Source organism: Epinephelus moara, chromosome 6, assembly GCF_006386435.1.
Source record: "Epinephelus moara isolate mb chromosome 6, YSFRI_EMoa_1.0, whole genome shotgun sequence".
In the NCBI taxonomy this organism is placed as follows: Eukaryota; Metazoa; Chordata; class Actinopteri; order Perciformes; family Serranidae; genus Epinephelus; species Epinephelus moara.
This window is the reverse complement of record NC_065511.1, coordinates 10,003,914-10,027,970: the sequence shown is the minus strand read 5'-3', so window position 1 is coordinate 10,027,970 and position 24,057 is coordinate 10,003,914. Positions and strand designations below refer to the sequence as shown.

The following is a 24,057-nucleotide window of genomic DNA, read 5'->3' as shown; positions in this document are numbered from 1 at the left end:
CACTGATTTGGCTGTTGAAAGGAAAACAACTTCATAAAATTAAATATTAAAAAAGAAGTTTTGCAATCATAGAAGCTTATGAGAGAAGACATGGTGTGAAGTTTGCTGACTTCTTTTATTATTCTTTTTTTTAGTTATTTATACAGTTAGTCCTAAGGAGGTGCCTGCTGTGCATCTGGTTCTGATTTAGGTGATCTCGGAGCCCTCACCCCTGACTTGTAATGATTCATGGCTTGATTCTGTTGAGGGGCAGCTAACGGCTGCAGAGGGTTCATCCAGGTTCATGGCACGTTGAGAAAGTTCAGCAAGCAGCTATTCTGGGAGGTCCATTGGCAACTGTTTTAAAATTAGAAAATGTGGTTACCTTTATGTTTTTTAAGGCAATGTAAACTGAGCATTTTTTCCACCAACAACTAGCTTCACATACACAAAAAAACCTTCCTCTATGATTTCATTTTTTATGTGCATTTGTGCTGAGCAACTCCAGCCGGAGGAGCTGGGGATTAAGGGAATTGCTCAAGGGCACTGTGACAGTAGCTGCAAAGTGTTATGTTCTTTTCCCCCGGCCATGTTTCCTAGTTTATCCAAAGATGGGAACAGTCAACTTTTTGTTCAGAAATTCACATCTAACCGCTGTGTTATTGCTGCCTTCAGTGGGATTAAGTGAAATTGAAATGACCCATAGGTCCAGAGTGATGTAATATAATGATCATCCATCCACTATTGAGAAATGAAGTATATATGCTTGGGAAAATTCCTCTGCTTTCATTTAATATTGGCTTTTTGGTCACAGTTGTTGGGAACTCTCACTGTTTCACTTTTTACTTTTATTATACCATATTAATTTCAGGTGCATTATACCATGTTCTTTACTCATTCCGTTTTATAGTAGTGCCATTATGGAGCGTAACAGTATCATTAACACTGAGGTCAGTCAGTGTGTGTCTTCACCTCTGTGCAGCTGCAGAGCATGGAGGTTACTCTGAATAAATGTGCTCTGGCTTTAGCTTTTTGGACACTCTCTGTAAAACCATTTGTACCTCCATCTATCTCAGTGTCGTAAGTCTTTTGGCCACCGCATCTGTCCGGCTGCTTGGCCCAGAACCTGCAGAAGGGAGGTCAGTGTGACTAAGACATGATCAGGTCTGGTGTGTTCATGTCTTCAGAAGCTCATTCCACAAGCTGCAGAGCCCTCTAGTGGTGGGTTTAACTACAGCACCATGACTCTCCGTGCTCAGACCCTGGCTCCTGAGCGCTGCTTCTCTTCACTCACAGTCTGCTCTGCCAGCAGCCTGTCTACCCCCTGCAAACACATTAGACACACCACCATCAAATAATATCAGTAGTATGTGCCCTGACATTGTTTGGAATATGAGTTTGGAACAGGTAAAGACTTTTGATGGAGTTAGAAAAGACTAACTGAATAGAATAAAACAGATGCTTCTCCACCCCCTGCTAACAGATTACAAATAGTAATCATAAAGTTCAGATGTATTTCCATTGCCAGTTTCCACCATGCCAGAATCTGGATTTGGTGCATGTATCTGTCTTCTTCTTCTTCTTCTTTTTTTTTTTTTAATTCAAACCCAACTTCCGTAATGATATTTATAGTATTTGACAGTTTTGTTTGTACTTCCTTTATACAACCTGTTCAAAGGATTCAATTAAAAACAGGTCCTGGATCTCAAGCATCTGGTACGGGGGAATTGTTTTTGTTGTTGTGCTTCAGTAAAGCATCTCCGCTCTCACAGTCAGCACTGTCCCCTGCAAGAGTTTAAATTAAACACCGCTCCCTGCTCACTCTCTCTTATTTCCAAATCCTTTCCTCTCTTTTTTTTTTATCCATTTATTTTTTTCCTAGACATTTTGAGAACACACTGTTTGCCTCGAACAGATTCTCCACAATCCCGGGCACTGATTTCAAACAGTTCCCCTCGCCCCTCACAGCTGTGTTTTATTGTCTGGGTTAATGAATTTGTTTTGTAGGGGCTTTTGGGTTCCCTGGCAGTGGTGAGGCGAGCCAGGCGCGTGGGCAATATGTGTGAGCCTTGTGTGTGATTGCAGTCATTTCTAGTTACTGAGCTGTGCTTTGAGAGAATCTGTCCACACACATACACACATTTATTATGACCCTTTCATGCATACACAGCAACGCTGTCCAAGATTATTTTCTCAGAATCTGTGTTCTGTGTCATTGCGCATTGTAGCCAGTTGTCCACAGTTCCCATACCAGTTTCCACTTAAATCATGATTGAAATGCAAAGCAAATGCACCATGATTTCTTAGCGGTCCATAAGCAGATTTGTTGCTCTATAAGTCAAGGCATTATTAGGATGTTTATCGCAGCATTAGCTACGGTCCGTCACAGTTTGACTTCATCTCTGTATTTTTTGGTTGATGTTAATGATGATAAAGTGAGGCTGGGTTGAGATCAGGCAGCTTTCAGCAGCAGGAGGTCCCACAGTCAGGGAGCTATGAATAGATGATAGAGCAGCTTCTGGGACTTATCTCACCGCTCTGTCATCGGCACTGTCACCCAGCAACACAGAAGTGTATACCCTCACACACACACATGTGCACATGCATACACATGGTCCCCACATTCTCTGCATGGTAACTGCCTGCAGCAGCCTTTTATTTGGGAGCCAATACTATAATACTACTTTATGACTGAGCAGCTGACCTGTGTGTGTTTGTTTGTGTGTCTGCATTCTGTGCGTCAGCTCTGCTATGACGTTATTTGTTCTTCAGAGAGAACGACAGAGAAGTTAATGGCTTCGTGTGAAAGTGTGCAAATCTGCATCTTCCCAGCAGCTTCTCGTTCTAGTCTCTTAACCACCACTTCTTCCTCCACATGTGTCTGCACGCGCACGCATGCACACACACACACACACACACACACACACACACGCACACACACGCACACACACACACACTATATCATTCTCTTATTTGCCACATCCATGCCATCCATTCCTTAAAACATATTTTATAGTGTAACCTCTCGTTGTTGCCATCACTGTCTGGTTGTCATGTAGTTGCCACAATGACAAGCTCCCAAAGTATTTTAGTAATGTCCCAAACTGGTTAAGAGCCAAAATAGAGAATATTTTTAAAAATTGCTTCCATCGTCCCAAGTTGGTATGTCTCTCTCTCTCACACACACACACACACACACACACACACACACACAAGCAGAGGCAGCTCGGGTCAGCCATGTGCTTGTACCACAGTGTGAGAGGAAAATACCCTCTGGTGCAGGGGAAGTCCCGCTCGGCTTCATCCTCCACCTCATCCTGGGATGATTACACGCATGGGAAACAGGGCTTTAGACTTCCTCCAACACTCATGCACTTACACACACACACACACACACTGATGCCAGTGCACACGCAAACACACACTAAGGCAGCACCCAGGTTCAGGACAAGGTATCAGGCCTCACAGGAACCTCTGAATTACAGTTTTTAGTAGACACACATGGGGAAAACCTCCCAATCACCCATTACCTGCCTTATCTCTATTCTTCCTCTCTCCCTCTTTTCTCTCTTTTCTTTTCTTTCCTTCCTTTTTGTATCATTTACCACATCAGTTGGCATTGTGAGGCTATGAGCAACTCCATCTACCACCTACTTTGTCTTTCCTACTCAGTCTCTGGCATCTTTTAACCTTCATCCAACTCTTCCTTCATTCCACTTTTTATCACTTCTCCTCTCTTTTCCATGCTGCCCGTCCTCTCTCATTCATCTGTTTTTCCCTCGTGGGACTGGCACAGCTCCTGGTTGGAAAAGTGTTGGTGCTTCCAGAGCTGGCTAGTTAAGTAGTGAGCTGGCTGACAGTGGAGAGGGTCCCTCCTCTGGAGACAGATAGAATTTGACAGTCTGTAGATTATGATAATACTGTACTATTACATCTGTGTAGTCTTAAACGCCTGCGTTGAGGATGCACACAAGCTGCACTGTCTGTCACGCAAAGCTGGACTAATGCAGCACTATAGACAGCGGAGCAGATCGGCAGCCAAGACGAACCGCTGTGAGAAGTGAATTTACAGTAGGCACGAGCTCGCCGGTCGGTAGCTGGTTTGGTTTGTCAGTGGGTTTGGACAGCAGTTTGAGGTTATTAGTGGGGAGGAGGCAGTGTTTTACAGATGCATGTTTTTTCGACATCGCCCACACAACCACTCTCAACTACAGTTGCATGCGTTTGTACAGTAAGGGTTTTTTTTTTTTTTTTTTTTGGTATTATTGTTTCATAGATTTTATGGTAGTCTAATTTAGAAGATGATGAAGTGTCAAAGCTTTACACTGTTGTATTTGTCTTTTGATCAAAAGGCTAAACTGTGACATAGATCAACAGTCAGAAAAGACATCTCAAATTTCCCTAAACTAACTTGCTTGCTTTCAGATAAATAGAATAATAAAAACTATGAAATAAGTGAAGACCTTTCTGCACTTCAGTCTTCACTCCAAATGCTACTAAGTGTTACACTGTGGGAGAATGGAAGCTCGGTGACCTATCCTGCCCTGTTGTATAACAATTTAGCTCTTGTTCATGTAGGAGTATTAGCTGAATGTCAAAAACACGGCTTATCTAAGCCATGGTGTTGTTGACAAGCTTGGCTCACTGAGCGACCTGGGGCTGGATCCTTGTCTGTGTATGTTTAAAGTAAACCATTTCCAAGACCGCTCCTCTTTGTGATGAGTGTTTCATATTGTCTCGTAGCTGTTGAGCTTTGAGAACTAAAGTCTCTCTCTCGACCTCCGATCCTTCCAGGACAGTGAGGTGTCAGAGGAGCTTTTATGTGCTCTTCTGGCCAACAGAAATAGGGAGACATCAGATGAGAGTGAAAATCCAAAGCATGGAAAGGGAACAGAGCAGACAGTAAGAGAGTGGAGACAGCTTGAGAGATGATGGCCAAATGACAGAGAATGCAAGAGGGAACAAGAAGGAAAAGGGAGAAATCCACGGAGATGAGACATGACACAGTGAGAAAGAGAGAGTCTGAATTTTGTGTTTGCTTTGATTCCTGGCTCTGTCCAAAGTATTTGTCTGTAAATGTGGGAGCTGACGTTCCTCAGAGGTCAGCCCTTAACCAGTCAACCTGGCTATTAACCCTCTCCGAGGGCCAGATCCCTTTCACCCTGACCTCTTCCCATCCTGCTTAGCACTATTTTCCTTCGCCCTGTTGCTGCTGAGAGTAATAATAAATAAGGCTCCCTGCACAGCCATCTCCTTTTCCATTTTGGCTGACTTACATCTGTTAAGTAAGCGTCGTTGTCTCAGCTTATCTTAAACATACATATTTTCATAGTGTTCATCTCGCTGCCCTCCTTTTGTTATGAAAACTTATCTTTTTTTTTTTTTTTTTTTTTGTTCATGTCTCACTGACCCTCCTGTGTGAATCAACTGCTAATTGACAGCCAGTCATAACAACTCACCTTGCCGGTTCAGCCCCCGCATCCCAGCCCACCTTCTTCTCAAAGCATAACCGTGGCACATTCTTAAATTGGCCCCTTGGAAACTCAATCTATTTGAGATCAGTAGCAGCTGAATTTGCTCTCCCCTCAATCGGTTTTGGCAAAATTGGCGTGAAAACTCCAGATAAAATCACAGAGGTTGGAATTCTATTAGAGCAGGGAAACAAACGCCGCCTTTGAGGAGAGGCAGTGGGCCCCCACCGTGAACCCTGGGATCGGGTGTCGACTCAGGTGAGGAGGAGTCAGGAGTGCCCTCTCTCTCTGCCTGTAAGGGAAATCGGGTCACACACCCAGGGGACCAGTAAAAGCAGGGCACACCAGGCCAACTAGTGCAGACACATATGTACACACCATGGTAGACTTTGTTCAGTGAAAAAGCCCAGAATTTTAGTCTGAAGAGGTGAAAAGAGGAAACTCTTTTTTTTTCTCCTAACACCTGTATAAGCAAGATTCCACCTAGAATAACAGGTGATGGAGAGTATTGGGTTCTCGCTCTGTAACTTGGATGGTGTAGTAAAAGTGTGTGTATGTATGCTATAGCATGTGTGGGTTTGCATGTGCATATACACATGTATGTGGATGCAAATGTTTGCATTTGACTATACAAATGTCTGCAAGTCTTGCAGTTGACTGGAGTACTACTGAGTTCCTCTTGGACTGCTTTCTTTAAACTAAATATTTATCCTAAAATTAAACCCTAAAAATTCACACAACATTCCAGGCTAGTGAAAGATTTTCCATGGGTGCAGGCACATTCTCTTTTTTTCCATGTTTCTATGCTAATATGTGTTCCAGGTCATGAGGGTAAAATAATGTAATAATCAACAGCAATTTTGATAACTGTTTAATTGTTTAAGTTGTTTTTCGAGCTTCTTAAATATGAATATTGGCTGCATTGTCTGTTTTGTTATTGTAAACTGATTTTTTTGATCGTTGACTGAACAAAACAAGCTCTTTGAGGGCTCTGCAATATTGTGGTGGGTGTTTTTCACTATTATTGACAGTCTATAGACCAGACAATTGGTTATTATACTCAAGACATGAGTCAAAAATGGAACATGTCGTTGTTGAAATCTCGAAACCCATCTGCTATCATATAATCTCTGGGAGCAACAGCCAATATTTCGGGAGATCCAGTGTAGCCAGTGGATATGCAGGCCTCCCACATGCGCCGTCAGTGTTTGTAGTTCGATTAGCTTGGTCTAGTGTTCGGACCCTGTTTTTTAGGCTTTTACAGTTGGATTAGCAACATGAGACAGGTCCAGACAACATTTTGGCTAATCCCTATAAAAAGATCTGCATAGAAAAAAGCTAATGAAAAGTTAAATCATCATGAGATAATAGCTGATGGGTTACGAGGTTGCATTTTGCCCAATGACTTCTGCCTTTTTTGCTCTCCAGACAGACTATTCACCTGCAGGCAACCGAAGCCTGCTCAAACATGATTGGTCATACTACTCAGACAACGGAAACCAGAACACTCCAAGTACTAAAATCGTGTTTCCTACAGATGCTGCATATATATGCAGATATATGTTTAAAGACATTATTGCAGCCCTAACTGTGAAATCAGTTGGACATGTCAGTACATGCTTAAAGAACGAAACATAATTCTATGTATACTTCCAGTGCTATCTATGAATGTATGTGTGAAATGAAGGATGTCTTTGTACTTACGACTTGTGACTGAAACCCGAGAGAGGCATGTAAACCCGAATGAAATCTAGGCAATGATAGATATGCACGGATAGGTGCCATGTAGCCACTTGAGGCCCAACTCCAAAACATAGCTCAGATGTTTTGGATGATCAAGAGGTGGGCTTGATTTTATACCTCACCTGTTTCAGTTTGTCTGTTTGGAGCTGCTCCAGTGGTTCAGATGTGCATGACAAAGATGAATCATTGCATGCACCTCGCATATTCCAACAGTTGGAACAGTCCACAAGCTAAACATCCATTCTTGATAATGTGTTCATTTGAGTTGCAGTATTTTTGAATTGCCAGTACTCAAGCCAGAACAGAAAAACGCATGTGTGTGGTGATGACTTAGTTTTGCAGTTTAATGTATTACAGGTGTTCTTCCCATGTTGAACTCTGCTTCTGAATCCCACCAGTGCAGCCTAGTGATCAGGTCTTTAACACCTGAAATTGTTCCTCCTTCCACAATGTCCTCTTGACCTGTGCTTGTCTCATTCAGCCAATGTATCTTAACTTTTTTTAAATGGATTTTAACTTGGGTCTTTTTTGGAGGTGTCCTCTAGCCATGTCCTCTTTCCCCCCTTATCAAGGCCCTCCTCGCTAACTCAGATGAGGGGACAGGGGGTCTTGCATCATTCTCCTTTGAGAACCTAACATACAGTACATCAGAGCCTTTGTCTCACTCAGCCCTGGGAGCACATCCAGAGAGAAATTAAAGGAAGATTACTTCAATCCTCCTCTTCTAATTTCAGCTCTGTAAATAGACAGCGAGCCAGGATTGTTCCTGTCTTCACGCTGCTCTTTGAATTTGTATGCAATCTTATGCACGTATCTTTGTGTGCACAGCTGTGTGTGTGTGTGTGTGTGTGTGTGTGTGTGTGTGTGTGTGTGTGTGTGTGTGTGTGCGCGCGCACGCACCCTTATTTCTGAATGCGTATACAAACTAGTGTGTGGTTGCAAGTATGTCCTTTTGCAACCGTGAATGTGTGTGCTGACTCCCCAGTGAGTGGGCTGATCACAGCAGCATCGCTCACAGTGCTCAGCAGACCACCTGGGGCTCATCTACCCTCCTCAACCCTGTCGTCTCACCTCAGGTCACCGTTGTTTCTCTGCTGTTGCTGTTTCCCCGTGACCTTGTTACTAAAGCAGAGAATACAGACATGGCCGCCAGGCAGCGCAGGGAGACGCTTCAGAGGAACACTTTATGACCTAATGAAAGGCATCTCCGCTGCTTTTTGAAGTCTCTCAGACGTCTGCTTTCGTGAACCGCCGAGCCCATGCTGAAGACAATGCAGTTTGAAGTCTCTTTTGTTGTTTGTTTGTTGAAAACATAATGCCAAAGCTAATGATGTTAAGTTGAAAGCTTGGATGAGTGATCTTGAGGGCCAAGCTGAAACCTGATGATTGCTCTGCTGCATAGCTCTCTGTTGTACCGAGAGTGTTTTCACTGTGTGCGTGCTTGTGAATTGTGGTGCGTTGCCACACTTCACTTTACCCACTAAATATAAACAGTGATGAAATGAAAAAGGAATCACACTGGGTCAGTGCTCTTAGAACTGTTTCTTGATATGGACAATACACACAATTAACAGACATTTTAAGTCAAATTGCAGATACAAATGATACTCTAAAACATGCAGACCTTCAGAGAGATTACATATTTACTCACACGCAGGATTACTCACAGTAGCTTACCCACAGACTGACAACTTCACACCCGCAATTTTCAGACACAAACGTTACCATCAAGCGGTCCTCACTCAGGGACTCATGGCATGTGTAAATACTGGAGCCTGAATATTAGGGACAGTGACAGCTAATGAGAGACAGTTGCTCTGTACTCCACTCCCATGGAAAAAAGAGAGGAGAAAGTTTAATGATGACTGCTGCTATGGAGACCAGGAACAGCAATTAAGACAGACCCAAGCTTGCCTCGGTCTCTCATTCACTTTTACTTTTGTTGTAGCGTGTCTTCTCTTCTCACCTTTCTCTCCACATCTGGCCTTCATCTTAATTTAATCAGTTACCAAATAAAATGTTAGGAGTCTGGTTGCAGTTGTCTAGGGATGTAAGACAAGGAGTTGATATAGATGTTTTTGTATTGCATTTACAAAAGCCATTCATCCATTTATCAGCCACATTTGTTCTGCCAAGTTCTCCATCTAGCTTTAGCCCCGTGATAACTTTATCATAAAAAGTCAGTGTCTTTGCTGTCCCTGCTTTGTTTACCATATGGCTGATATCTTGTTTATCATTAATGATGGAAGCATTTGGTGATAAAGTCCATGCAGCAGCATCCAATTCCAGCCAACAGATTATGTCGGATGAGCAGAGAAAGCCTGTATATCATTTCTGAATACTTACATCATGACAGTTGAGCCACTTTCCCCATTTGTTTGTTTTCATTAACACACTCGTGGTGTTAATCTACAAATGGTCTTCTGGCATTTTTGAACACTTTCTTTACTGACTAATACAAATACATTGCATCCTGCTTATACAAACAGTCAGTGTTATTGTAGCGATACGGGGTAATTCCTGCATGTCCTCACAATCACCCCTAACCCAAGCATTGGATTTGATTGGTGGATCTGAATCGGGGTTTTGGTTAAGATTGGTGGATCTGTTGAGGATGACTGAAGCAATAAGTCTCCTGTTGAACTTTAAGGGTGGTGTCTGTCAGACCTTTTAAATCATTCTTGATTGCCAAAGCTTACGAGCGGGGCATGGTGGGTTTGGCGAGCTCCTCTGAGGGCCTGGAGTCGTACTGGGAAGGCCTTTAACTCAACGTGTCGAGCACAACACTGCAGCCTGCTGAATGTCAGAGCTCTGGATCCAGCCCTGCTGCACTAAGCAAAGGCAATCCGCATTCTATTTGTAAGCAAACTAATGTCATGTGCAGGGGTAGGAGAGAATTGGTTTTGAAGTTCAATCAATTATAAAACAGAGGCTTTGGCCGCCACATCTCCCAGAGCCAGGTTTTTGTTGAGCAGCATACTGTAGTTCCCCAGATGGACCATATTAACTCACTCTTTTCACAATTTTTCTTTTCATTCTCCAGCCTTTATCATATTGCATCTTTGTTTTTGAGCCAGGGCTTTTCCAAGCCATAAAGCAGCTGAAAACAGAAGAACATCATCTCTGTCTTCATGTTTTCTTGTCTGTTCATCTCTCCTTTGTTTTTTCCAGTTAGGTGTTTCACAGGCGTTCCTCTATTTAGACCAGCCGTGTCATACTCAGTCCTCGCCTCTCCTCACTTCTCCTCCAGTAGGTCTTTCCGGATGGAAAGTGTTCCAACTGACCCAGCGCTTTAGGAATGTCAACATGCGTAAATTATTACTGTCACACGGATGTTTGCTTTCCCCCCTGTATGTCACATGGCATCAGGGGAACAAGAGAGTGTCTGACATGGTAAGCAAAATATTCTCGCAGTGTTATTTCTTTAATTCTATCCAAAGCACAGATTGAGGGGCTGAGGAGAGGTTAGGGTGCTTAGGGGCCTGGATTTTGGGAAGAGAGAACGAAAAGGATACTGTCTCTCATGCTGTTAAATCCTGGAGGAGTAAACCCACCCACCAGCATTACTGGGTGGAGGGAGCTTGTTAAAATGGCCCCACTCGGCGCCCAGAGCTTTGGAGTACTCTGTGTTTAAAATACAGTTGACAGTCACTCTGAAGCACTCGGCATCCATTTGCAAGCTCTGGGGTCGTGACCTTCCATTGCTTCTTTGTTGTGGTTCAGTTGAAGTGCATAGCAGGTTGCCTTTGTTATTGAAACAAAGTTGAATGTATTAAATGACTGCCTTTGATGCCCTTTTTTGCTTTGTGACTGCTGTTATGGCGTACAAAGAGCGGTGACTTCATGTTATAAATGTCTTCCCCCCTCTGTTTTCCTCAAGAAAATGAGAGAATGAATTGCGGTCTTTATGGCATTTGGTTAAGTATTGTTGTTATTATTTTTGATTAAAATGAGGTATTGCCGCATTGAGGTTTTCTTCCATCAGCACAAAAGCACAGAGGCCTGCTATCAGCTTTATGGCTCTGGTAAACAATAGCGGGTAGCACAGCAGGGGCCTAACCTGTAAACTGTGATGTAGTCAAGATACAGAAGTTAATTTCCATGCAGGCGTCCGCTAAGCAAGTAGCACAACTGAATAGTTCTGTCAGCAAGATTAAGTAATATGACTTCCACGTTTTTCAATGGGAATTCTACTGTGGTTACAAGAGAACATGGGAAAACTGTGATAAACATTATACAATTTTCAACACGAAGTGCATGCAAAGCAGCTCAGTTCCTAAGATGACCTCACCTGACTACTATGACTACTGAAACCGCCTGCCACTGGTTTCATTTAGGTAGAAAAGTGCTACTAATTGCAGCTTGTTTTATCTCCACAGTCATGTCTGTTAAAGTTAATAAATAAGCATGTATATTGCTATGATTGAAAAGCCTGAGAGGTGACAGCCAGAAGTGGAAATATAGTACATGTGCAGTAACTTTTTCTTTTGTTTTTTTTGGAAGACAACATGATATGGTTAAGAAGTGTGTCTGTAATCTGTTTCTGGCTCTCCGTGACAACTCTGTCCCCGCATACTTCAAGGTTTTCTTTACCAACTGTAATTCTCTAATGATGTCAAGTGGCTGACCTTTTTCACTCAACACTAATGTTCAGGTTCTTTTTATACCGCTGCCTTGACCTTCTCCCGCTATTAGCCCTGTTGTCACTTCCTAGTGAAGTCACTCAATCAACCTTTCCATTCACCAGTACTTTGATTATGTCATCAAGAGACATTAAACTTATTTAGCATTGATGTCCCGTTGTCATCATCGTTAACTGTCATGTGTTTTTAGTTGCATTTTGTACTTTCAGTTAAGTTTATTCATTTGTACTACAAGCAGGCTAAAAGCAGGGTGTTTTTTTTTAATTTTATAACATGTTTTTATGTTATCCTTAAAATATAGTGAACATATATTTATGTCTTTTTCAGTGCTTTTTTGCCCCCCTTTTTTGGGTGCTTTTTGTGTCCCTGAAGCTAACTTGGGCACCCTTGAAGTTTTTATTATATAACTGGACTGGCTTCAGGCTTCACTGAGGCTATGTGGCTGTTAAATGGACCCTTTTGAAAGGAATAATAGTCACCTTTGTTACTTTGGCGTTATTTATTATAGTCTTTCCTGTCGACTTCTCTACCATCTAAAAACATCCACATTTTCATATTCCCTGATCTCTGAACCTGAATTGCAACCTACTTTTCATTCATCTGGAAACAATCAACTGCATATGTGGTATTCAGATGTAAAAGTTATGTTGTCATATTCAGCTAGCCAGCCAACACTGTAAACGGGTGGCATTTGGATGATGTGACATTTGCTTCCGCATATTAGCCTTCCTCTAGCCAAGCTGTTCTGAGTTACACTGACAGAAATAGGAGTCAGAAGTCGTACAGATGCACTCTGATATGATTGGCACTTGGGAGACTCATGGTTTCACACTTTGGGGATTATCCTCCATTTTCCAGAATGTTCTGCCTAGAGACTCTGAGGGGATGACCTCATGATTGGCCGGTGGGGGTTGGGGAGGGTTTGTGTGTGTGCGTAGTTGCATGATCGTGATCAACTAAGTCCAGAGAAAGATTGTATTGGGATCTGGAAACAGCGCTTCAGTGCAGCCATTATATAATATAATAGAAAGTAATGGTTGGAAAAGGGGATTTCAGCTGGGAACAGGCCTGCAGCTCCGGTGCATGTTTGTGTTCTGAATTTATTGCCTTCTGTCAATGAATAAATTGGCGAAAGGTTAAAGCATATAGACTACAGAGTCATAGGTTTATGTTTTCTGTGTATACCTGTTTTCTTTTTCAGTGAATTAGCAAAATATGGATAATACAACTGAGCCCAGAAACACAGGAAAGAATCCAGTTAAGTGCTATAAAAGTATAGCTGAGATCAAACTCTGGGAAAGCAACTGACTTCATGTGTGTTTATGTGTGCATGTTTGTAAATGCACAGATTGCACGCATTGATTCAAACTATATGAACAACTGTGTGCTGTGGTATGTTTTCTCATTGTCTCTTTTCCTCTACGCCCCCAATTGTGTTCCCCATTATCCGTTATTCCACTTGTAAGCACATCTAAATATAGACCAAGAATTTGCTTAGGGGGCACTCTCTTAGTAGTGGTGGTTAAAGAGAAGACGGGGTATTTGCTGTAATTGTAAATGCATGTGTACTGCCTAAGCTTGGGAAGAGAGACAGAGAAGCGTAAAGAGTATCTGGCAGTTTCTACTGGCGCTTGCTCATTCCCAGCTGCCGTGCAGCTTATTTGTCCCTTCCAACGTGGGGCGCTCTTTGGAGTGGACGTTTTTTGCCTCTGCTGAATACCTTTTCAAATACCTCCTTACCTCAATACAAGTTTCACCCGCTTAACACAACACACATGGAGACAAGTCGAGGCCCTTTTTCTGCCTTCTCTCCCCTCCCCATTGCTTGGAAAATCTTACATTTCTACAGAAAAGAAGTGCACACATCCTGTCCTCATTAGGCCAGGGAAAGGAGAGGGATCTGGCAGGGCCGATCCTATAGAAGCCCCACACATGAGCCTGGACGAACAGAACAGAACAGGCAGGCGGGCAGGCATGCCGCGGCGTTTTATATGGCTCTTGTTCTTAGCCTTTGATGACACTGTTTAGAATAGGAAATATCTAATAAGTCAAGTATTCTGTCTAATGTGCTGCCAGTGGGTTTAGTATTTGCCTGGAGGTCTTGAAACACTATCTCCGCCACAGCAATAATATACATTTAAAATTCTCATGGAGTGGGTGGGAGGGAGCGATGTAGATTGAGCGAGAGGGGGCAGCTGAGAGTACATGCTGTAATAGCAACCATGTGCAGGTTGAAGCAGACGAGGGTGGGATAGGATGGGACATACCTTGAGTCTTTTGAAAACTCTCTTTCTGTGTGTCTTCTCTGTTTTCTATTTGTTACCATCATGTTTCAAAAGACAACAGTAGCTTACTGAAACTGATGTTGTACCCATTGATATGAATGAAAAAGGCCTTAATAATGGGGTGACAGTGTTGCATGTGTTATTGGAAATGATAATAGGCCCAAGTCTCTTCATGATGCACCTGACAACCCGGCAGCGATTAGAGTGCTTAATTTATATGACTTAGTGGTTGAATGAACTGAAACGGTCTTACATTTTTACATGTGCCCTTCTCTTTTTCTGTATTTTCAGTTTCTGATGCTCTAAGTTCCGCTGTATGAGAGAGAAGGGAGTGCTTTTGTGGGAATGGTTTCAAGTGTTTCTTCTCAGCATCTACAAAATATTTTTTTATGCACTTGGGAAATTTTTGAAAAGTAAATGCTTCTGTTTGTCCCAGCTTGTTTTTCCCCACACGTGTCAGTTCTACATAAATATGTTGAGTTATTTATCATTTGATAGGTAGTGTTTAGTTTTATATATTTGTCTCGTTCATGTCCCCTGGGAACCAGTGGCGGCTTCTTTATAGTTTTGAAGATGGCATGCTTTGGTAGCAGAATAAAGATGCCTGTTTTCATTGTCGCTTGAAGCCCAGCAACCTACTCACATTGATTTATATCATCTGTCACTGAAAGCTTTTTATTGCCACAACGGCTGGAACTCTCCCGACATCCATTACTTGGAGCCAAGTATAAAATCTCGGCTGCTTTAGACACAATACCACAGTCACTACACGAAACGATGTGATTTGCCGGGTGAGGCCCTTCTTAAAAGGCATTTCCAATATTGCAAGAAGTGCAAAATGATTTTAAGACCGCAGAAAAAGTCCCAGAGCATGCCTTTAATGTCTCTGTGGCTATACGATGCTCTCCTCCTTTGGTCAATTTGTCCATGGTTTCAATCAAGCGAGTTATTTGGTTTGTGTCCCCTTGTAAAGTCAGGATCCAAACAAGAAACAAACTTTGCAAAAAAAAAAAAAAAAAATGCTCTCATCCATTTTTATTTGATGGTCTGATCCATCTCTGCAATTCTAACACAGCATCTTGGTTTGGTTTGAGATAATACAGTTTGTTTTAATGCAAATTGAAATCTCATGTTTTAAGTCACATTTATCAAGCTGTTGCACATGTTTTAGGGTGTTTGTGGAGTTACACAGGTAGCAGCTGCCTGTGTAACTGTGTGTGTGTGTGTGTGTGTGTGTGTGTGTGTGTGTGTGTGTGTGTGTGTGTTTTTGTGTGTTTTTGTGTGGGTGTGGGGCATTGTGATTGAGGTCCTTCACTGAGATCATTTGGTAACGGAGGTCAGAGGATGCATCATGTTCTCCTGGTTCAGCTTTAATGTTGTGGTAGTTGGTTTAGACAAAAAAAAGAGAAATCAAAACAGAACAGATGTGTGCAAACTGCTTTAGCCACTACCAGGGCTGCAACTAAGGACTATTTTTATTATGGATTAATCTGCCGATAATTTTCTTGAATAATTGTTTTGTCAATAAAACCTCAGAAAATAAAAATTATTGCATGACTTAACATCACCACCACAAGGAGACCTAAAGCTGTATTTGGCATGATGACTTTCTGTAGTCTCATTTAGCCACTTGTTAGCAGCCGCCTTTAGCAACCAACACATATAAGTTTTAAAATTCATAAGTTGGGTATGTACTGATGTATTTTATGTTGTTGAATAAAACATGAAGGTCTGTTAAGCTTGTGTTAATCACAGACCTTATTTTAGGCATCTAACCAAAAACCCCTTAAACAAAATCCATTCTCTTCAACATGAGGGGCCCGGGAGTGCTAATAACTCACTTCAGGGTTTTAGGACTTATTCCTGCACTACCCTATTTCTCAGAGCCCAAGGTGACTTCTTCAAATGGTATGTTTTATTCCATTAACAGTCAAAAAACCCAACGCTATGTAAGTTTGACAAAGAAAAGCATCAAATTCTCACATTTAAGAAGCATGAAACCTTCAAATGTTTTGCTTTTTTGCTCAAATAATCATAAAACGACCATTCAATTATCAAAATAGATATGGATTAATTTTCTGCTGATTTACCAGTTGGATAGTTGACTAATCATTGCAGCTATAGCCACTACTTACTGTAGAATACAATACAGTGCAAACATTTGGTACAAGTTGTACATTTTTACCTTCTTTTTTAATTTCATTATTGTTCTTGAGAATCACTGTTGGCTTTTATAGCAAGAAAACTCATCTGTGACAATAAAGGCAGGAAAAGTATAGCAGTTTTTATAGTGAAGCCATTTCCAGTAGACTTCAAGGCTTAAAAAATCAGCATCAGTATGAATGCAGCCTTACCTTTCTCTGTTTTTGTGTACAGGTGCGTCGATACGAGAAGAAGCATGGCAGTCGAGATCCTGCGGCAGGCGTCGACTCCTCATCACGTCACAGTGGGACTGGGCAGGACAGCGGCTTCGGCAGTGACAGTGCTCACATTCGCATTGTCCAAATAGAGCAGCAAAGCGGGGCCAGCCACCACTGCATCGCTAGGCCCTCCCACAAGTCCACCATCACCAAGAACCTTAACTTCATCCCTTTCGACATCTTTCTCACAGCTAGCAGGATGTCTGTCATGACCTACGCTTGCTCCAGTCCCCCAAAGGCCCTTCCCTCATCGTCGGACACCCCCAGCACACCTGAGAAGAAGGAGCCAGGGGATAAGGTAAACAAAAAGCCTGTGACATGGAGGCTCTCTCATGACTCAGTTCTTGGATTTGTCAGTGGTCCATGTGTGTATAATTTTTCATACCATGCACAAAAGCAATATGTGTCATTTATGTGAGGATTGTAGTGGTGTACATGTACAAAAGATCAATATTACATAATTTAAAATCAACTTTTAAATTTGGACTTACCTTATGTGGTTTACGAGAGTAATTTCATATAGTCCAAATTCATTTAACTGAATTTAATCCAACATAATGACGTGTTTTTCACTGTAGTATGGATTTGCACAGTACAGTTAGTCTATTCCGTTCAGTCTGTCACTGCCCATCTAGCTGACTCAAGACTTTAAATGTATGATGTATATTCAAAAGCTGCTCTTTACACTTAGTCACTGGTAATGTGATCTGGCTGATATGAAAGTGAAAGACTTCTGGGCACCAGCTCAACACTGTCCCACGCAAAAAAGGAAAACAAATACATAGTTGTCACAGGCAATTAGAACTTTGCAGTTCTCTTGGTAATAAGAGGGTCTGTTTGCTTGCATCTACATTGAGTGGACATTTTATTTGGTACAATGTGTTATTATGAACAGCCAGTTCCTCCAAACAGTGGATGTATATAGATAGGATCAACAGGATCTGTGTAAACTGCATTATGCGGGCGAGTTATGATGGACCAAAACCTTAGTAATGTTTCCAGAATCTTGTTGAATCAATGCCTGAAATAATTATAGTGAATTTTTGGAAAGTGAGGCTTGACACTGTACTAAATGAGCTTTCTGCTTCTACTTTAGATGGGAAAGAGTGCCCTCAACCAGCCTGAGATCCTGCCTGAGTCTCCTCCGACCTCGGCCTCCCCTACTCCAGACCCTGCTCCAGCTGCCCAGGATTCCCTTGCTGGCCTAACAGCTGAGGACATCCTCAACAGCAACAACTCCCAGCCGGCCTCTCCTCTCCTGAAAGGCAGCCTGCTATCCCTGGGTGGCCTGCCAACTCCCAGCCGCTCCTCAGCCCGCCAAGCACTGGGTGTGACCATAGTGAGGCAGCCAGGGAGAAGAGGGACTGGCGACCAGGTGCTGGAACCCCTCCTGTACATCCAGGTGATGCAACCTTCCGCTCTGCTCAGCTGCCACCACCGCAAGCAGAGGATGGAGCTTTCTGTGTTTGACGTGGCCTTAAGAGGAGTAGCTTCTGACTACAAGTGCCTAGGTAAGAGACATTAGGAGAGGAGACTATCAAAGTTTGTGTGGGGAAGATGTACCAAAAGGATCTTATAAGTGGAAAGGGTGGGATTTGGATCTTCTGTAAAGATATAGGCCCTATTTAAAGTACAGGGAATGCAACATGGCTGCCAGCCAATTAAACCCACAAAGGAAAACTATCATAACAGTAAATATAAAATCTATTAAATACATTGACACCAATTCTTTCTCCTGTTCTCTTTCTCCTTGCTCCTTTTCTCCTCTTTTTTTTCTCTTTTTTTTTAAATTTCTTCATCTTTCATCCAGACCCAGGAAAGACTCTGCCAGAGTCACTGGACTACAATGTGTTTTGGCTGCAGACAGTAGCTGGAGAGGTAGACAGTAAAACGGGCATCCCTCCCCCTCTGCTCTGCCTCCAGATCAAAGATTTCCTCAATGGACCCGGTGGGGATCACGCACACACACACATACACAGAAAAAACACATTGTTCAGTGCATGCAACGTCTTTATACTCACGCTAACATGCTCGTTTACTATTTTAAGGCATCCGTCTCACATTTAATCCCGTTTCGGGGGAAATGTCCACTGCTGTGAAGCAGCAAGAGGAGCACACGCATACACACTGATCAAAAGCATACTGTACCAGACACAAACACAAAAGTCTACTTTTATGCTCTGTGTGCAAATGATGAGCAGTGTGAAAGACCTTGCAGTTTTTCCTACAGTAGGCTACTGATACCACTAATACTCACTGTGAACATAAGAATACAAGCTCCTGTGGATTTTAGTGTGTACACATGTGCAATGTCAGGCTCCTGTGGATTTGCTCTTCACAGGGTTTGGTTGTCTATTTTTAGGCTGATATGATATCCATATGAGCAGCTTTAAGCAAAGGTTGTTGACCTAAGGGTGTGACTGACATCCTACCCAAATAGTACAGCAATGAATAAAAGTGTGAGTGGGCTTTTGAGCATATGAGTGTGTGCAACCTTGTTATCCCTATGAGGGTTTCATGGAGAGTGTGTGTAGGCGCAGGACATCCTTCAGAGTTCAGCTCCCTGAACCCAGTAGGCCAGATGCTGCAGATGCACACACACACACACACACACACATACACACACACACACACACAAAACTATGGACATACCTTGACATATAGTCTGTCTTTCTTCCACATGCATACAATCATGAACACACACACTGCATGTATACAAAAAAGAACTCTAGACTGAACTGTAGGTGTTATTGATGACGGTTCGGGGAAGCGTATAGCCCCCTCGCCCACACCCATCCCTTCCTGCTGTCAGCGGAAAGCCCACAGCTTCTCTGTCCACCTGGAATCACACCACACAATGCAGCTCTCTGTACACCACTGCAATCACACAATAGAGCCGCAAAGCACCAATGTCCATCTACCCCTCTGCTCATTCCAGATGGCGCCAGCAGTCAAATTACAGCGTGCATGACCTTTCCATGAGGCATGAATTACATCATTTTTCAGTCAGGTTTTGAGCTTATATGGTAAATATGATTCCCGTCTGATGGGAATTCTCTGTATACAGGAGAGGCAGGTTAATGTAATGAGTAAGGAGAAACTGTCCTTCAGCATAGAGTGTGTACTGTTCAGATTTCTAATCTCACTTTCGAGAAGAGCAAGAAAGAAGAACAGCAGTAGATGCAGTATTATTTTTGAAATTTGAATATATTTTGGTTTACTTGATATATTTATCTGTTCAAAACCGCATAATGTTCAGTGCTGATTTTACAACTTTATGTGACTTATTAACAGGATGTTTTACTGAGCAGGGTTATTGCCTGTCATACCTCGATTACATTATGCTGCAGTTACATCTGATTCTAGTGTTCAGTTGAAGCGCAGATGTCGACATCCTACAATTACAGTCAGGTGTTTCCCTTGAACTAGTAAAGAGCAGAGCCATCCTTGTCTCACTGGGATAACTTCAATCATAATCATTCACATTCATTCTCTCTCTACACACACACACACACACACACACACACACACAACACATATAAACAACACCCTCCCAAATGACTCAGACAGGATCCAGGCTCAGTGTGAGGTTGCCCCAGGTCAGGCTGTGCTGGAAATATCTAGAATTGACCACACATGCTACTGGTTCTCCCTCACCCCTTCACACACACAGTCATACACACATACAGGCACACGCACACAATTGTGAGTTGTTTGGTTAGATGACTCTCTGGTGAAGATTATTATCCTCTTCAGGAATGGAGGAGCAAAGGAAGACGTTAGAAAGAGCAGGAGAATCAGTGATGCTGACTTTGCGGAACAGTAATTCCTGTTGTCAGTCTGAACTGAAGCATCTGCATCATTCATAACAAGGTTTAATAAGTGTCTTCACCTGGTGAGACATGGTTTGATGCCTCCAGTCAGTCAAGTTTATTTGTTTGGATTTCTCTAATCTGAATATGAAACAATAGATGCGAAGAAGAACAAAGGGAGGATCGATGAAGACAGGATTAGGAAGAAAAAGAGCATTCAGCATTTTATTTATCAGTCCCATGGTATTTTCACAGATGGTTTATTTGCATGTGCAAGTCTTTATAACTGTCTGTCGCTGTGTGTGTTTTGCGATGCGTGTGTATCATGTCTGGCGGCTCTACTTTGATTCGACAGTGCTTCACATTTGATTTATTTCAACGAGGCGCAAACGGAGAGCAGACCGCCGTGAGGCCACGTCTTGCTGTGTGTTTACAGCAATATGCTCGCAATTTCAGCAGCATTTATTCTGCAAGACCAATCAAAGCTGCCCTCCCAAGGATGCTGAGTGGGAAACACTTGTAACATGTGTACTATAAACTGGATGGTGTTTCAGCACTGACCCTCACTCAGCAGCCGCTCATCACACACACACATACACATATAAACACTACAAATACGGATACATACAGGAAGCCACATTTGTAAACCAGGAGGGTTCAAGGCTTGACCAGCAAACACATACATATAAAAAGCTGAGATGGGGTTGTTTTTTTTCAGTATGAGCAGTGATTGACCAGTGAACACACAACACGCATATACACTTTCCTCTGCTCCCTCTCTCATCTTTCCTACTCAGCTCCAGTCTTTGAGAGGGTCAGTGAGTGAGTCCAGAGATGTAACTGCTACCACTTGGAGACGAGAGAAGCAACAGGTGATAGATTAGCTAGAACAAATTGGAACCATTACTCTCCCGTGTCCCTGGTTCCCGTCAAGCTATGGGTTCGTAGAAATGTTGTCAGTTACTGTATACAAGCCTGTGCCCCTCCGAACCGTCCAGAACCACTCTAATTCGAGTCAGATGGTATCTGAGGCGCGTGTCACTGGCCTTACTTGGTATGAGGCTTTTTTTGTGACAGTGGGATTCTACAGATACCTCCCAAAAAAAGGACTAGCCCTTGCAAACACAGACATACACACATACCCTTCACATACAGACCCTGTGTAATTGGACACATTGCCACCTGTGTCAGACACAGGCCTTCTGCTGTCAAGAGTCAAGCGTAAAAGTCAGCTAAAGAAATCAAAGGTGGGGTTGGAATGAAAACAATGTTCCTTGTGGTTGCACACACACACATATACCCAACACCAGGTTCAAAGTGGGGACGGCGTCATGCATGACCTCGCCAAAAAGGCACAGTAACCTGGGTAATAAGCATATTTGATCTGCCCCACCACTTTGCAGAGATATATATGTGTGTGTACGTGCCTCTGTCAGACCTTGATCTCCCACTTTCTCCAGCACTAATAGAGGCTGACACCTGAGAAGGGCCAGTCTATGATTCCCCCCAGCCTGTTCACATTAAGTCCTGTTCTTTAAAGGTATGCGAACACCAACACCACCTCTCAACCTCTAGGCTTGATGCCTGCTCCTTGCACAGGCCTTCCACTGACGGTCTCCAGCTTTAAATAGCCGTTAGTCTTAAGGCTAAAGCCAAGGTTTTCCCAATAAAAACACTAGTGTGAGAATGTCACCGCTGGAAAAGCCCTCTTTTGACTCACCCTGCTTGGCGATGAAAGTGCCACCACTCTCTCAATAATTGATATTTCCTCCCTTTAATTTAAAAAAATCTCTGCAGTCTTTCCTTGCCCTCCTAAAGCAGAGCAGGCACATTTGGAAGCAGTGTTACATAAGATTGTATTCTCAGTTCTTCACTTTACAGTGTTAAAGAGGTGCAGCAGTGTGTATGGTTGAGACAAGTCTTTGTCATAGTGCTGTGTTACATCTTAATCCATAAATGCAGGATTTTGCACATCAGTCTGTAAAATGAACAAGTCTGTTATGGCTTGTAAAAAGTTTTTTTGTTTTTGGGGGGATTTTTTTTCTGCCGTGAGGGTTTTACTTTCCTCATTTTATGCCATCTTTGCCTGGACAGTGAAACCACACTGAACACCACTGTTGAGGCTGTCTCACACACACTCCCTTTCCAGCCCCAGTGAAACAACCAAACGTAGGAAAATGACAGATGTACTCCACTTGAGGCCATATAATGCTGTGATGTGATTTTATTAGATTCATCTTTTGGCATTGCTCCACTGCAGTAAAAATGTGCTCCATGGGCTGCTGAATACAGCCAGGGAGAAGCTGTACAGATGCTGTGGTCCCTTTCTTTTCCAGCGTCCAGTTGTTTCTGACTTCACACAACTTAAATTAACTAATTCAGATACACTCTATCATGCTGTCATTTGAAAAAGTAAAGTAACAGATATTTTCCTTTGACCGGTCTGTCAATACCTTAAGTATTGCATACATTTAGAAGCATATCAGTTAGCTCAAGTGCAGTATGTTATATGCCTCAAGTCATTTAATGAGATGCATTATGATCAGAGTTGGGTATAACGCGTTACAAAGTAACTAACCCTAACCCTAGAGTACTTTCATTACTTTTTGCAGTAACAAGTAACCTAACGCATTAGTTTGCTGTTTGAGTAATCAAATACTTGAGTACATTTTCAAACAAGCAATCAGTTACTTCCGTTACTTTTAGAACGCTGGTCCTTCAGCTCCAAAACAGCAACGACTGTCTTTTGGTTCTAATAACGGAGATAACGTTAAACCTATCAGCCCGAAAGAAGCCATGAAGCTTGTGGCTAGCTACGTGGTAGGAGAAATGCTGCCATTGTCTACGGTGGAGTCTAAAACATTACGCAGGATCGTCAGTAAAATCCCCACGACTCAATAGATGGAAGAGGACTCGTTGACAGACAGGTCAGACTCAGGACTTGCATTATGCCTGGTACACACTACACAACTTTTCTGCCTGTTCTGAAAGTCACTATGTCACATTACACGATAGTGGATTCATAAAATCGTGCCGTGACTTGGCCGACAGACACGATACACTACACGATGGTACTCACCAACTATCTCCGGTCGTCTTTCACGGCGTGTGTGATGTCATCGGGTTATTCTTGTCCTATTTTTATTACTTTTACTATCATCTGAGTCACTGTGTCTGTCCAAATGTTGTTGTAGTCACCTAAAAAGCGTCAGCAGATGGCAGGAGCTACATTTGAAGTACCGTACATAAACATACAAGCTACTGTATCCTCCACAACCAAGCTCCTATAAATGTTTCACAATAAAAGCCTATTTAGAAAATGGAGGAATTCTCTCAGCCGAGGTTATAAGGGGCTTTTAATTTGAAACAAATTCAGGAAGTGTTGAGTTTAAAATGAAGGCACGATGCATTAACTTTATCAAGGCAACGGGAGCGGATAAAAAGTAAATATATAAAGCACAGAGGGATTAATAAACAATGGACCGTCTATAATGTAGTCTGTTTCAAATGAAGCTGGTAGCCTCTGCAGTTTAACATTGTTTGCTAGCTTGATGCTAATGACAGTAACTCAGCGGGTTGACAAAGTGCCTCTGCTGTTTCACACCATCATTTCCCCTTTTACTCTGTGTGGTAACATCCCTAGAGGAAATATTAAAAACGCTGGGGTGTTGTTGTCATACAGTTGTCTACGGCAGCAGATCGTT

General features: G+C 42.5%; 1 protein-coding gene and 1 long non-coding RNA gene across 4 annotated transcripts in view; one reads left to right on the top strand and one right to left on the bottom strand.

Moving 5' to 3' along the window:
• LOC126391718 (intermembrane lipid transfer protein VPS13B-like) overlaps positions 1 to 24,057 on the top strand; it is a 347,897-nt gene that overhangs the window by 234,278 nt on the left and 89,562 nt on the right. For all 3 annotated transcript variants that reach the window (XM_050046621.1, XM_050046623.1, XM_050046622.1), the window contains exons 35-37: positions 16,498 to 16,839; positions 17,638 to 18,052; positions 18,352 to 18,489. In XM_050046621.1, the coding sequence (XP_049902578.1) occupies positions 16,498 to 16,839; positions 17,638 to 18,052; positions 18,352 to 18,489 (895 nt within the window). The remainder of the gene's footprint in view (positions 1 to 16,497; positions 16,840 to 17,637; positions 18,053 to 18,351; positions 18,490 to 24,057) is intronic.
• On the bottom strand, positions 144 to 16,575 carry LOC126391733 (uncharacterized). Its single transcript, XR_007570113.1, has 3 exons — positions 16,476 to 16,575; positions 1,041 to 1,303; positions 144 to 336 (listed from the first exon to the last, which is right to left on the bottom strand). It is a non-coding gene; the product is annotated as an uncharacterized LOC126391733 (long non-coding RNA).